This window comes from Lissotriton vulgaris, chromosome 5, assembly GCF_964263255.1.
Source record: "Lissotriton vulgaris chromosome 5, aLisVul1.2, whole genome shotgun sequence".
NCBI classification, from domain to species: domain Eukaryota; kingdom Metazoa; phylum Chordata; class Amphibia; order Caudata; family Salamandridae; genus Lissotriton; species Lissotriton vulgaris.
Window position 1 is genome coordinate 1,287,021,956 of NC_141693.1, and position 14,303 is coordinate 1,287,036,258.

At 46.7% G+C, this 14,303-nt stretch overlaps 1 protein-coding gene across 1 annotated transcript in view; it reads right to left on the bottom strand.

The window, feature by feature from the left end:
• Positions 1-14,036, bottom strand: part of LOC147712474 (uncharacterized) — a 119,013-nt gene extending 104,977 nt beyond the window's left edge. Inside the window, exon 1 of the mRNA XM_086923162.1 lies at positions 13,136-14,036. Coding sequence (XP_086779288.1) covers positions 13,136-13,462 — 327 coding nt within the window. The 5' untranslated portion in view covers positions 13,463-14,036. The remainder of the gene's footprint in view (positions 1-13,135) is intronic.
• Positions 14,037-14,303: the final 267 nt, after the last annotated feature.

Sequence of the window (14,303 nt, forward strand, 5' to 3'; positions counted from 1 at the left end):
CCTTGGGTCTGGGGCCCACCCACTTACAACGCCTAACCGAAATTATGTCACCGTTTAGATGTGTAGGGAGTGACCTGTTTTTCCGCAGCCAGTAGATAACCTTATTTTTGAGATTAGAATGATGTTCAGGGTTACCCTCTGGCGTAGGCGGAACTCCTGTAAGTACGATGACATAGTTTAGGCATTCTGGCGGTAGGTCAACGATATTTCTTGATCTTGTTCTTAATTTAGGATCAGAAGATGTGTTACCTGGGGGATTTATATTGTTGGAGCCTCTATTTTGAGTCCCTGTGTTAGGATAGGGCCTGTTTTTACTGGTGGTGTTATTGGAGGAGGCAGGTTTATTATTGGGTTTGCTATCTAACACTGGTTTTGGAGTCCCATCTGTGGATTTTATGATTAATTTTGGGGTAACAATCAGTGGCTTGGATTGTTTGGTAGACTGGGTTATATTGCTGCGTTCATCGGGTTTGTGACTAGGTGTGTCCTTCTGACCTTGGAGGATTTGGTCAACTTTTTCCCCTAACCTTGTAACTCTTTCGGTGAGGGGAAGGATCAAAGCCTTTATAAGGCAATTGATATCATTCAATAACCCTGCATAGCTAGGAACAGATATTGATTTGGAAATCAAATGCCCTGCTGGGTCCGCTTTCCCTTCCTTTTGGGGAGTCGTGTGCGCAGTATTCATGGAATCAGTGAAAGGTCTAATTCCCTTTTTAGAAGCACCCTTCCTTCTTTTCTTCCTCGGCGGGGAGCCAAAGGAACTATTAGAGCACTTGTTAGTTTCCTTAAAAGGTGATCTTTTTGGCTTTCCTCCAGGAGTACTAAGAGGAAATTGGTGGGGTCCCACTGGTGTGAATATTGGAGAAGGAATGTTTATGTCATGAAGAGGCGCTAGGTCATTAAGGGGAGTGCTTAAGTCTATTATCTGCTTATCGGTTGTCTGGGAGGGGATGGAGTCGGGGATAATTATAGTGTCCTTCTGGTCAGGGTACTTAGTCTGAAAGATGAGGGGGATATCCTCTGTAGAGAGTGAGTCATTATCTAGTTCTTTGGACTTGGTTAAGTCTATTAAGGAGCCTGTATCTACGTCCGGGGGCGGGAGAGGTCTTTGTTTTAACATCTCGATAGAGAGACGTCGCCCCGCTCGCTTCTCTGCAAGTGTGAGCTCCCTATCGACTTCATTTTTGATTTTGGCAAAGAATTTGTCCAGAGGGCCCAGGATGGGAGACCCTACTGTTCCTGGGACAGAATTTACAGAGTTTACCTCAGGAAAAGACATATCGTCCCACAAACCAGACAAGAAGCTGAAATAACGGGAACCTTTTTTACATGCGAAAAACACTACAGTAACTAAAATGAATCAGGTGGCGTTTGAAAGGCTATGGCAAAGTCAAAAAACAAGGGGCGATATAGACGATACCAGGACACAGCAATCGCGATGAAAGGGATTGGGCCTGGCCTGGCCTCCTTCGGCCACAGACTGTCCCGCCTTTGTCCCGGGCTTCTCCCGGCGCTCTCCTGCGCGCTCCCGCGCAGCGGGATCTACGCCACCTTTATATAACTACCTGACTGATAGGACGACTAGCGGGTGGGCGGGGCCGGCAGGGAGAGCAGCCCAGCTGATCCTGAGGGCGCGCAGGGACTCCTGGTCCTCGGAGTCCCTGCTGTTGCTCGCAGCCCTGCCGGTTGTCCAGTCGCTGCCCCAGTAGGTCTATGTGTTGATGCCGGTGTCAGGGGGCGATGCGGGACCCGCGTAGCGGGTCCGGCGAGGTCCTGAGGTCCGAGGTGCAGAGGGAGAGACTTCAGCTGGGAGGAACGCTGTGTCAGCGACCAGCGAGTTGATGCACGGAATGCACTTTTCCCCAGGTGCAGCCGCCTTTTAATTCAGAGAGCGGGCGGGCGGGCGGCAGGGAGAGCAGCCCAGCTGATCCTGAGGGCGCGCAGGGACTCCTGGTCCTCGGAGTCCCTGCTGTTGCTCGCAGCCCTGCCGGTTGTCCAGTCGCTGCCACAGAATGGTCTATGTGTTGATGCCGGTGTCAGGGGGCGATGCGGGACCCGCGTAGCGGGTCCGGCGAGGTCCTGAGGTCCGAGGTACAGAGGGAGAGACTTCAGCTGGGAGGAACGCTGTGTCAGCGACCAGCGTGTTGATGCACGGAATGCACTTTTCCCCAGGTGCAGCCGCCTTTTAATTCAGAGAGCGGGCGGGCGGGGCCGGCAGGGAGAGCAGCCCAGCTGATCCTGAGGGCGCGCAGGGACTCCTGGTCCTCGGAGTCCCTGCTGTTGCTCACAGCCCTGCCGGTTGTCCAGTCGCTGCCCCAGATGGTCTATGTGTTGATGCCGGTGTCAGGGGGCGATGCGGGACCCGCGTAGCGGGTCCGGCGAGGTCCTGAGGTCCGAGGTGCAGAGGGAGAGACTTCAGCTGGGAGGAACGCTGTGTCAGCGACCAGCGTGTTGATGCACGGAATGTGCTGTAGTACTGCGCCCCGCGTGTGAGGAGGCTTGCAAAGCAGCTGTGCTGTAGATGTTGTGTATGGAGGACAATAACACCCCTGTGCATTACTTGCATTGTGATTCCATTCACATAGCGCTACTTGCCCCTGACGAGGAGTTATATGGGGCAGTCGCTTTGCTGCTGTTCTCGGCTGTGCAACCTTACTGTGGTGCGCATGCGGGCACACTGTTCCTTGTGTTTTTGTGTAAATGAAGCTTGTACTCCTGCTCCACCAGCCGCACATGTTTTGTATGCGAGTTAAGCAAATGTGTCCTTCCGCCATCCTTCGATGTTCAGTGTCATGGGCGCTGGGCAGCAGCCTGGCAGTGGAGCCATCGAATAGCAACAAGGAAATGGCACCCCTTTGTCCAGGTTGGGTAGCAAATGACAGCATCAAGCGCTATGCAATGGGTTCCTCACTACCCCTGGTCAGGTGCAACTGCACCTGCTGCCCTTGATATGCAGCCCGTCGCTGGCACTGCTCGCGCTGTCTGTGGTACAGACCACCCTCTCCCCGGCAGGGCCAGGGTCGGCTCTCCTAGGGGTTTAGTCGGAGCCGTACTTAAAAAAACGTAACTAGGGCGCGTACGTGCTAGGGGCCTGGCTATAGGAAGTGCAGCAGGTACCGTGTCACCATGGCCCAGGGGTGCTAGAGGCCGTATGGACTCTCATTAAGGCTAACTCTCATTAAGGCTAACTCTCACTACTAAATTGTGACCAGGTGATCCATTTCCCTTGATTGCATGACGGCCCGTGTCACTCTTTCTACGCCATGGCATGTGCACGGAATCTCACCAGGCACATGCTGCTTAACCTAATGGAGCACAGCTTCTACTACCGTGGTAGCACTTCACAGTTAGACACCTGCTGAGACACTACGATTATGCGTGACAATGCATTTCAGTGAGGTAATGCAGATTACCACACTGAAATACGCTAGTGTCACGCCTGATGCGTGACACTTGGCAGGCCTGCTTCAACGGCAAACAACGCTCTCAAGCGCTAAGGAGGCAAATCCCGCGGCCAATGCCGGGTGGGCACTGGCCTCCTGCAACAAAGCGCTCCCAGGCGCTTCAGGGAAATGAAGCGCTCCCAAGCGCTAGGCAGGTGAATACAGCGCTCCCAAGCGCTATAAAACTTGTCGTTTTAGAGCCCCCACATCCTAAAAATCTCACCACACACTGGAAAGGAGCAGGCTCTGGGATCATCGGTCTAAAGCACTTTTCTATTAAAAAGATTATTCCACACAAACTGTCATCCAGAGACCCAGTACCCCTGATACTCTCCTGCAGCACTCTCACCACGGTGAGACTCGTGTGAAACCAATGACGTGTCAGAGGGAAAATTACACCAAAGGATGAAAGGCAGAGGCTGCCCAGCAGAGATGTGAACCTATAATCTGCAGAGAAACACACACACATACATACACACATACATACATACACATACATACACAGACACATACGTACATACAAACACACACAAACAAACCCAAACACATAAACACACGCACACACATACATATATGCACACGCACGCATGCACACAAAGTCACTGAAAAAAAGGACAAATTAACACTAGGTATCAATTACATTAAACAATGTTCCATGTGTAGCGCTTAACACAAAAACAAATGAATAGCCCCTGACAACTATCCAACACTGCCAGCTCTTTCCTGTATACCCGAGCATATTGTATAATGCTATTAAAACAGAGACTTTTTAGGTCGATCCTGAGCAGCGCATGTGCTGCTCTTCGAAGCACGCTGTATTCAGGTATGGACTTGCTAAGATAAGCTTGCATTTTTGTCCTATCGCTGAAGGTTGGTAGGTTGGGGAAGAAGTGTCTGGGGCGTCCTTTAAACAAGCATTTGCAATGCAATAGGTCTCACTTTTGCGAAAGTTTAAGCTATTAGCATAGAATGACAATGCCTTTTATTTATGTTTTAAAAGCAAAAACATAAATAAAAGGCATTGCCATTTACAATGCCAATAGCTCTAACTTTAATAATGCGAGACCTATTGCATTGCAAATGCTTGTTGGGTATTGAGATTGATTCTCAGGCAATGCAGGCTCGCTTGCCAGAGGATAAGAAGAGGAAAATGCTGGAGCTGTTACAATCAATGTTTTCAAAAACAAAAGTCACAGTCAAGGAAGTGCAAGTTTTGTTGGGCTATCTGAATTTTGCTTGTAGGGTGGTTAGAGCGGGCAGAACTTTTTGCAGGCGCCTCGGCAGGTCCTTGTCTGGTTTTCACTTGCCCCGTCACCATGTGCGTTTGTCAGCAGGGGTCAAAGAGGACCTGCGTATGTGGAAAGCCTTTTTGCGCTCCTTCAATGGTGTTCCTTTACTCAGAGAGGAGAATTGGGTTTGGGATATTCATATTTTCTCGGATGCAGCTGGCAGTGTAGGTTTTGGTCTGTACTGGCAGGGCAGGTGGTGTGCGGAAAAGTGGCCGGCAAGGTGGAGAGATGGCGGTAGGAGTATTGTCTTTTTGGAGCTGTTTCCGGTGGTAGTGGCTTTAACATTGTGGGGACAGGAGTTGGCGCACAAAAAAGTTCTCTTTCGGATTGACAATCTGGCTGTGGTGGACATCATCAATAGGCAGTCGGGCAGGGATACGCAGATTTTGAAATTGCTCCGAGTCTTTGTGTTGGGCTGCCTTAAGGATGACATTGGTTTCAGGGCCTTACACATTCCTGGTGTGGACAATGACATTGCGGATGCTTTGTCTCGTTCGCAGTGGGAGAGATTCCATGGGCTGGTTTGTTGTCCTTATCTACTCGGTCTGCATATGAACTGGCTTGGAGAGAATTTTTGGCGTCAGGGGCCTGCAGGCATGATTCGGGCTGGAGACGGGTAGAAGATGTTGTGCAGTTTATTCTTGAGTTGATAGACAGGCAGTTATCCAGGGTTACTATTGCTGGCAAGTTGGCTGGCATTTCCTTTATGGGCAAGCTTTTGTGGGGAAACTCTCCTTCTGCTGGTGAGGTGGGGAAAAGAATGTTGGAGGGTTGGTCCTGGGAGAGGGGAGGCGAGCAGTCAGTTCGGAGCCCATTGTCTTGGCAAAATTTAGCTAGAGTTGTGGAGGTGTTGCCCCGGATTTGCAGGGATGATTTTGAAGCGTGCCTTTTTTCCACTCTCATGGTGTGGATGTTTTTTGGTGCTTTCAGAGTTTCGGAGATGTTAGGCTCTAAGTTTCTTGGGGGGGTTGTTTGGGGGGACGTTCATTTGTCAGACAGAGGGGTTCATTTGTGGTTATCTCGATCAAAAACGGACCAGAGAGCAAAAGGTAAAAGTGTTTGGTTGGAAGCGTCTTCTCCTCTAGGTACCTGCCCTCTACACTGGGCGCGACGTTGGTTGTCTGTTTCTGGGGTAACTGGATGCTTTAGTTTTTCAACCTGCTGATGGTTCCAGGGTTATGGATTTTCAATTGCGCATGGTGCTCCGTAAGGCTTTGCGGGTCCTTGGTTTGAATGATAAGAAATTTGGTACTCACTCTTTTAGGATTGGAGCGGCTACTGAAGCGCATAACAGGGGTTGGTCTGGTCAGGATATCATGCGTTTGGGTCGTTGGTCTTCAGCATGCTTTAAGCGCTGTGTGCGTAGTGAATCTGGAAAGGCGATGGTGCAATCATCTTCTTCTTAAATTTGATACTGCCTTTTTCGTTTCAGGTTCCGTGGCTGGCCCCCGTTCAGCAGTCCTGACCATTTGGATTGTGGGACACTCTTTCATGAAGAGATCAGCTGTACAAGCTTGTGATAGATATTTTGGTTCTATGTTGGGTTTCAACGAGCGTTATTTTTCTGTAATTTGGAAGGGAAGGGGAAGCATGCTTTGGAAGGATTTAATTCTTGCTCTTAATGCTTGGTTGGTCGGGGGCCAGTGCCCGGATGTCCTGGTTATTCACTTAGGAGAAAATGATTTGTGCACTGTTAAGGGCGTGGTTTTGTTGAGAGCGATGAAAAAAGATCTTTCTTTGTTGAGGCAGCAGTGGTCGGGGTGCCATGTTTTTTGGACTGAATTTGTTCCGCGGAGGTCCTGGAGAGGTGCAATTAAGCCCAAGGCAATTGATGGAGCTCGTAGGAAGATCAACCTTGAGGTTTCCAGATTTTGTAGAGGTCTGGGTTTCGGTCGTGTGACACATGGTGACATCAGGTATGACGTGGTGGAGTTTTTTCGTGGTGGCGGTGTACATCTTTCCAGGATCTATATGGATCTTTATCTCCTTGAATTGAGAGAGGTTTTGTCTCGTTGTTTGAAGATTCAGCAGTTTGCGACATAGGTTTATTTCTTCTGGCTTCAATTTTTTCCGCGATTTGGGGGGGCAGAAAGGGGGGGTGTATTTCGCCCCCCCCTCTTTCTGGGTGGCGGGGATTTTGATGTTTTTGTCAGGATTGTCAAGATGTTGTTTTGGTACGTGTTTAAGTTGGGGCATTGTCAGGGGGATTTGGGCAGGATAATTTTGGGGTAGGTTACATAGGTTGGGGGACCTAGATTTGTTGGGGGACAAATTGGGGAGTTGTGTTATGATTTGGGGGATTTGATAAGTTGAAATTATTATGCAGGGTCTTTGCATTGTTTGAATTGTAATTATGTTATGTACGGGTGGGGGCGGGTTTGATGACGTGTTAGGGGTGGGAGTGGTGATTGGGGGTTGAGGAGATATCATATTTAGTGAGGACTAGTTTTGTAAGGCTTGGCCGAGGTTTTTAATTTGTTAATGTGCACCTGTTTCAATAAAGCGGCCTTTTTCACACACACAACAGTTGTCTTGGTCTACTCACCCCCCCACCCCCCACCCCTCCCTCCCAAGGGGGATTTTGGGGGGGGGGGGCAGCCGACCGCAAGGAGGTCCCCCCGGGGCGGTTTAGGAGGGCTTTGGGGTGGGTTAGAAGCCCAATTGGGCTGGTTTTTCATATTTTGGGCTTCTTTTTTCCTCCCAAATGGAGCCCAGGTATTAATGCCTCGGGCTCCTCCTCCCGGCCACCATTTTAGGTTCGGTGACCTGGTGGCCGGGTGGTTATTGTAGTCAGAAATGTTTTTTTCCCTCCCATCTATTTTTTCTTTCCGTTTTCTTTTCTTTCATCCCTTTCCTTCTCCCCCCCCCGCCCCCCTCCTCCTTTTTTCTCAGTTTTTTGTGTTTTCCTCTGCTTTTCTTCTGGGTGTTTTTCGGAACAGGTGGACATGGGGTGTTTCTTATTGTTAATTTGTCGCTTAGAACAGGTGCAGTGCGGGGATTTTGGTGTTTTTGTCAGGATTGTCAAGATGTCGTTTTGGTACGTGTTTAAGTTGGGGCATTGTCAGGGGGATTTGGGCAGGATAATTTTGGGGTAGGTTAAATAGGTTGGGGGACAAATTGGGGAGTTGTGTTATGGTTTGGGGGATTTGATAAGTTGAAATTATTATGCAGGGTCTCTGCATTGTTTGAATTGTAATTATGTAATGTACGGGTGGGGGCGGGTTTGATGACGTGTTAGGGGTGGGGGTGGTGATTGGGGGTTGAAGAGATATCATATTTAGTGAGGACTAGTTTTGTAAGGCTTGGCCGAGGTTTTTAATTTGTTAATGTGCACCTGTTTCAATAAAGCGGCCTTTTTCACACACAACAGTTGTCTTGGTCTGCTCACCCCCCCCCCCCACCCCTTCCTCCCCCCTCCCCCCCACCCCTCCCTCCCCCCTCCCCCCCACCCCTCCCTCTTAAGGTGGCTCTGCAGGGGTTGGAGCTGTAGCTGTGCTAAAGAGAGCAGTGGAGTTGGATTGTGCATCAAGTTCCGGACCAAGTGACTCTGATTTGCTACTCGGAGGGCACAGACCTTGTTAGTCAGGTTCTGAAAGGTGAGCTTTGTTCGGGAGAGGCGCTGACAAGATGTCAGTGTGCTTAGGCATTTCAGGGTATTTTTATTTAAGGTTATCTTATGTGTAAAATGTAAGAGTTATGCGTTTGGCTCTTTTAGCTTTGGCTCTTTTAGCTACACACTTAGCCCAGCATTTTAAAGGCCTTTTGTGTGATGTCGTACTCATAGCTGGTGATTTTTCATTGCTTATGGGTGACATTTCCGTGGTTGCAGTGTACTTAAAACGAGTGACATTCTGCTGCCAATTGTTGGCCACCTCTAGTGACATTTTATTGTGAGTAAATGAATATCAAAGACGTATAGAAATGCATATCAGAAATTAACCCTTTTCAGAAATGAGAACTGCAGCGAAACACCTGAAATAGACGACCTAGCATACAGGGCATGTTTTGAAAAGAAAACAAGTAAAGAACGTGAGGCTGTCTGTCTGAGGAACCGATGCCTAATATTAGGAATTAATATAGTCTACAATTAACCAATGTAGGAATATATTCAATTTAATTCTAATACTTTGCCATCATAAGGGTCTGGGCAGGATATTCTTTTCACATCTGAATAGTATGGATCCTCAATGGTCTGAAAGAATACATTTTTAAAAAGAAGCAGTATTTAATATAGTGCTTCAACCTGCACGCCTGCCATTTCTAAGCACAAACAAAACACATAGCTGCACTCTACTGGGGAATTATTGATTGAAACTGTATAATTTAATTATATATTATGCATAAGAGTGAAAACAACATACTTTTTAGTCAACAAGTAGTTTGCCCAACAGTAATACTGTCTCCAAATTCTCTCCATGCTCTCTGTAAAAGGAACTACAAAGCAAGCAGTGAGACATTTCCCTACAATCCCACCAAATTAGGTGGTGTTTTCTTCCCACTTCCACCCTGGACACAGATTTTGTCCGAACTTTGATAGGAGCAAATATTTGCCCATAATGCGAATAGGCTGTGGCAAGATTTGTAAAAACTCCCAAATGCATTATTTTGTGAGTGTGCACAAACTTCCCGGGGAATTCCAACTCTGAAACACCCTCGTCTCCCACCTCAGAAAATATTAACTCACAATAAAATGTAGGTGTATCTTTTACAAGTGCACATCTGCACTCTGAGCCTAACCAGCTGAAAAGCTGTGCTATTTGTGAACCGAAGTTAAAGCAAGCATTGGCATAGAAGAGAGCCTTAAACAGCCAAAGAGACTAAGTGTGTGCAACGTGTACTGAGGACGGCCAAACGCATACTAGATTTTCAGGATTATCACATAAAATAAACAGATATTAACTTAATCTCGTTAGAAGGAATTTGAATAGTAAGTGGTCATTTTGAAAGCCTGGCCATGGATTCTATTCTGACCTGCCCTCATGGACCAATGCTGGACATCACTGCCACCTAATCCTAAACTTCCTACAAACTCTTCCCCTTCTGCCACATACATTTATATTTTTTATACATTTGTAGAATGTCCTACCTTAGAAGAGAAAATTAGTGGCTTCTTCCAGCCTTTTTGGAAATCCGTGGATATCTTTGCGGGCAGTATTTCTGCTCCAGTCAGTGCCAAATTAGGCACCTTATGCAAACCGTTCCTGTCAGGTACAGCTTTTTAATAGAGAGCGCTTGGGTATATCTATAGTGGGTGTGTTTATGTCTGTGCTGGGGTAAGTCTCTAGAGATGTGGTCCTGCATGTTTTTTTTGTGTTTGTCCATTCAGTGAGATATGAGTCTATGCATCTTTAGCTTAGCTATGTGTCTGTGCAAAGATGTTCGAGTGTGCAGTGGGTGTGTTTGTTTCTCCCGGGAGAGTGTGTCATTGTAGTTGAGTTGTGTGTATGCGCAGTGAGTACGCCAGTTTGGCAAGATGATAGAGGAAGAACTAATTAGGTTGGAAGCAGGCCAGACGTCTCATGATAGACCGCACCTCCTCAACTGGGGATTATCGCTTTTCTAAGCAATAAAGTAAAGTTTGCCAACAACATTTGGGCAAATAATTGATAAATCACTGGTCAGTTTTATTAAAACAAAAATCCATAATTGGCTCTGTGTCATCCCACATAATTGATTTGGGAATAGGTGGGACAAGTTGATTGACTTACAGGACATGTAGGTTTATGTTGCATTTTGTCCCATGAACAAGTAGATTATGAAAAAATTTCCACACCCCTGTGACACCCAACACTACCTTAAAATGTTGTCACTTCAAGACATCCAGTAACTAAACAGCACTCTCTCCATGATTCAATCCCGGCTGACCAACAGCCATCTTAAGCTCAACCCCAACAAAACCGAACTCCTCTTCATCCAACTGAAAGTAAAGTCATTTGCCGTAGATATCTGGCTTGACAACCTCACTGCATTAAACTGCAAACTATCCATCTCCAGTTCTGTCAAACCTTTGCGGATTACGCATGACTGAAACCTGAACATGAAAGAGTGCATTAAGACCTCCACTAAAAGTGCCTTTTACATGCTGAAGCACCTAAAAACAAAAATCAAACCCTTCATCCCCGTCAAAGACCTGAAGAATGTGGTGCAATCCTTAGTCCTCTCCAAGCTAGACTACGTTAACGCAACGCTCACTGGCACCCCAAAAACACACTCTGCCCCTTCGAAAGAAAGCTATACTCTGCACAGCGGCCAGACAACTGTCGGGGAAGAGTTGCTTTCAGCATATCACTCCCACCCTCAAGAAACTCAACTAGCTACCAATAGAGGCAAGATGTATTCTCACAACTGCCTGCATAACCCACAAAGTTCTCTACATGGAAAAAACAGTCTACCTCGCAAACAAACTAACAAAAGCCGGTCCAAAAATACCTCTTAGAAGCTCTAACAGTCTACTCTAGATTCTGCCCTAATTTAAGAAAGAAAAATCTTGCACCCATTTCATCTCCGGGAACTCTCCCAGAATCTGGAACTCGCTGCCTCAGGATCTGCTGGCAACCAATCATTCCTTCACTACAGGAAGAAACTTAAACTTCATCTTCTCAATAAATACCTACACCCTCCCACATTAGCCATCTGACTGACCTGTTGCCCTTACCCCACACTCTTCAAATAAATATGAGCATCACTACCTCTGGGAAAAACTGTGATTCTACTCTCCCCACTTTTTTAACACCCTACCTCAGAATAATATCATCCACACATCATACTGTCTGTTGTATACTTCTTTTATATACTGTTACTATGTATTCTTATTAACTCCATATGCAACTCAGGTAACTGCTAATAACTCTGTAAAATGCTCTGATACCTTTGGGTCAAGTTAGTGCTATACATAACTCGATAAATAAATATTATGCAGCACTTTTTTTCCATGTTATGTGAACCTCTTAGGAGTTCCGAATTACGAATTAAAAACTTGACTGGATTTTTAGCATAAGACCCACACTTCAAACCTGTTCCTAGATTTCAGCACCGAGCTGAATGAAGACTTACAAGCACAGCATTTTCTGAATAATGCATCCTAGCAATCCTACTTATGGTCGGAAATAGAATTCGGCAAATCCTGACCTTGGCTGGCTTGTGATGATTAACAAGCTTTATTCTTTGTTTAACATTTCAGTGCAATTTCGTCTTGTGCTAATTTACTGTGAGTAACTTATTGTGCAAATAAGTTCCAACATTATCATATTAAGAAGCAGAGTTTCCAGTGACCGTACATGCCCTGACAAGTGCCTTTTGGTAGGCATGTGGGGAATTGGGTCTTTTACAAAAGCTGCATCTTTCCCTCAACCACACCAGGCAAGATCACATGCCTTCTGGTTTATGGTGAACAACATACGTTCAAACAAGCATGCTTTTCTGAGAACAGGAATTTAAAGCAGTTGCTTGAGTTGTGTCTCTAGTTCTATGTTGCTGCCAATCCCTCAATGTGTCTTTCTGCATCTACTTGCTGATGCCTACAACCTGAAGCCCCATAGACAATTCCTGCAGAACCCCACTGACAACTCTTACAACAGCAGTGTTTTCTAACACTATTCACATGGAGCAAGGTCTGAAGAAATTCAAGTCTGCTCTTAGTTAAGTATTATATTAGGCTATCACACAGATCTTCTTTAACTAATCTAAATGAAAACTTGAGCTGCGCGATTTCAAATCATTCCATGGATTTAACACCTACTGATTGGGTCTTCAACAGCATAACCATTGACCACCACTTTATGCGGCACATTCCAACAGTAAGAGGTTCTTCTCAAATGAGTCCTGGCACAAAATCTGAACAGAAGCCCTACGTACCTCCAACATTCTCCATTGCTCCTCCAATTCATTAAAGAGCTGAAGATATTGCTTTACAGAGCACAAGATAGCCATGGCCCATGTATAATTAGTATCTCATATCGCTAAATGCTAATGCTGGAATACAAACAGTCCTGGCTATCAACTGGACCATTACCATGAAAGTGGCTTTCTGCCAATGCTAATTACTTAGACAACATCAGTGTGCATGCTCGGACTTGTTATTTGGATGTCACAATTGAAAACACAGGCTTACAAGTTCAACCCAGTTTAATGTTGCAGACAGACAAAAAAAAAAAAAAAAAAAAAAACAAGTTCACAGTACTTACACGCCTGGAAGAGGGAGGACGAGCATGAATAAGAAACAACGTGTATGGCTTATACGGAAATGAAGGCGTGAGGAGGAACTTTTGTGGACAGGAGGAGGACATGTGCAGAAGAGACTGGAAGGTCTTGGGTAAAGAAGGGTGGGAAAAGCGAGGCAAACGTGCAAATGATCTAATGTACTGACGAGACGGATGAAACAGAATTATTTATAAATCATACCTTGTCCTCTTGCTCTCGCAGCATCTGCTCCTTCAGTCCCTCCAGCTCCCGGGGGAGCCTGTTCCGCAAGGACAGCAGCTCTTGATGCAGTTCCCGCAGCCCATCCCTCTGTGCCAGGTACAGCCAGGCAAGGGTCCCGAGGGCTCCTGCCAGCAGAGCCAGGAGAGGCCATATCAATGCATGGATCCGTGAGGGGGAGGGAGCTGCAGACCGAAACGAGGAGCTCCTAGACTCACGGGGAGGCTGCGGGGTGGAATTAACGTCCTCGCTACTGCGCGCGGAGGGTGTCCCATGGACACCTTTTCCCTTCCTCTGCCGTGATGACATGATGGCTGGGTACAACTACTTGCAACCGAGACAAGCTGTCTCTTAAAAAATGCACCGTCTGGTCTTGACACCGCAATGGAGTACGTAACTTGTTGCCCAGGAATGGGCGTGAAGTTAAGCAATTAAGCCAAGTAGGAGGATATAAAAGCGCAAACACGATCGTTTATTCAATCATATAGAAAATGTAAAAGTGCCTTGCGACTCTTTCTCATGCAACGCAATACATAACCTGCATCCCAGAAAAGAATTGCCATTCAGCGATGCAAAGGAGAAAATATATCTAAATGTTCTGGAACAAATTAAAATGCCAGATAAAATGTTACCGGTGCATGCACCAACCGACTAATGCACTCCGTTCTTTATACCACAGGGCATCGGATTCTGTACCACCATCTGAGTCAAGGGAAAGTGCGAGGAAAACAATTAATTATAAAGATCTCAAAGTTTTTGAATGTTCAGCACAGTTTGCTCCGCGCGGACCATTTACTCCAGGGATCAGCCCAAAAAGGGACTCGGGAACTGGAAGATGGGCGGGGCATACAGGGGGAAGACGAAAGCGCCATATTCATTGGTTGCCTAGCAGTCAGTTCTCCTCCAATCGCTCGCGACCGTCCTAAGGATACGTGGCGAGGCGTGCAAGGCGGAGAAGCCACCCGGAGGAGGCGGAGCTTGAATGGTAAACTCAACCCACACGCCCCTGGACGCTTCCGGGGCTTGGCAGGGATTGGTTGATGTGTAATATAGATTATAAACAGGTAAGGTTCCCATTGATATTTTATGTTCGAAACAAAAGAAGGACGCCGGTGCATATCACAGTAGTAGACGCATTATAATGGCAATC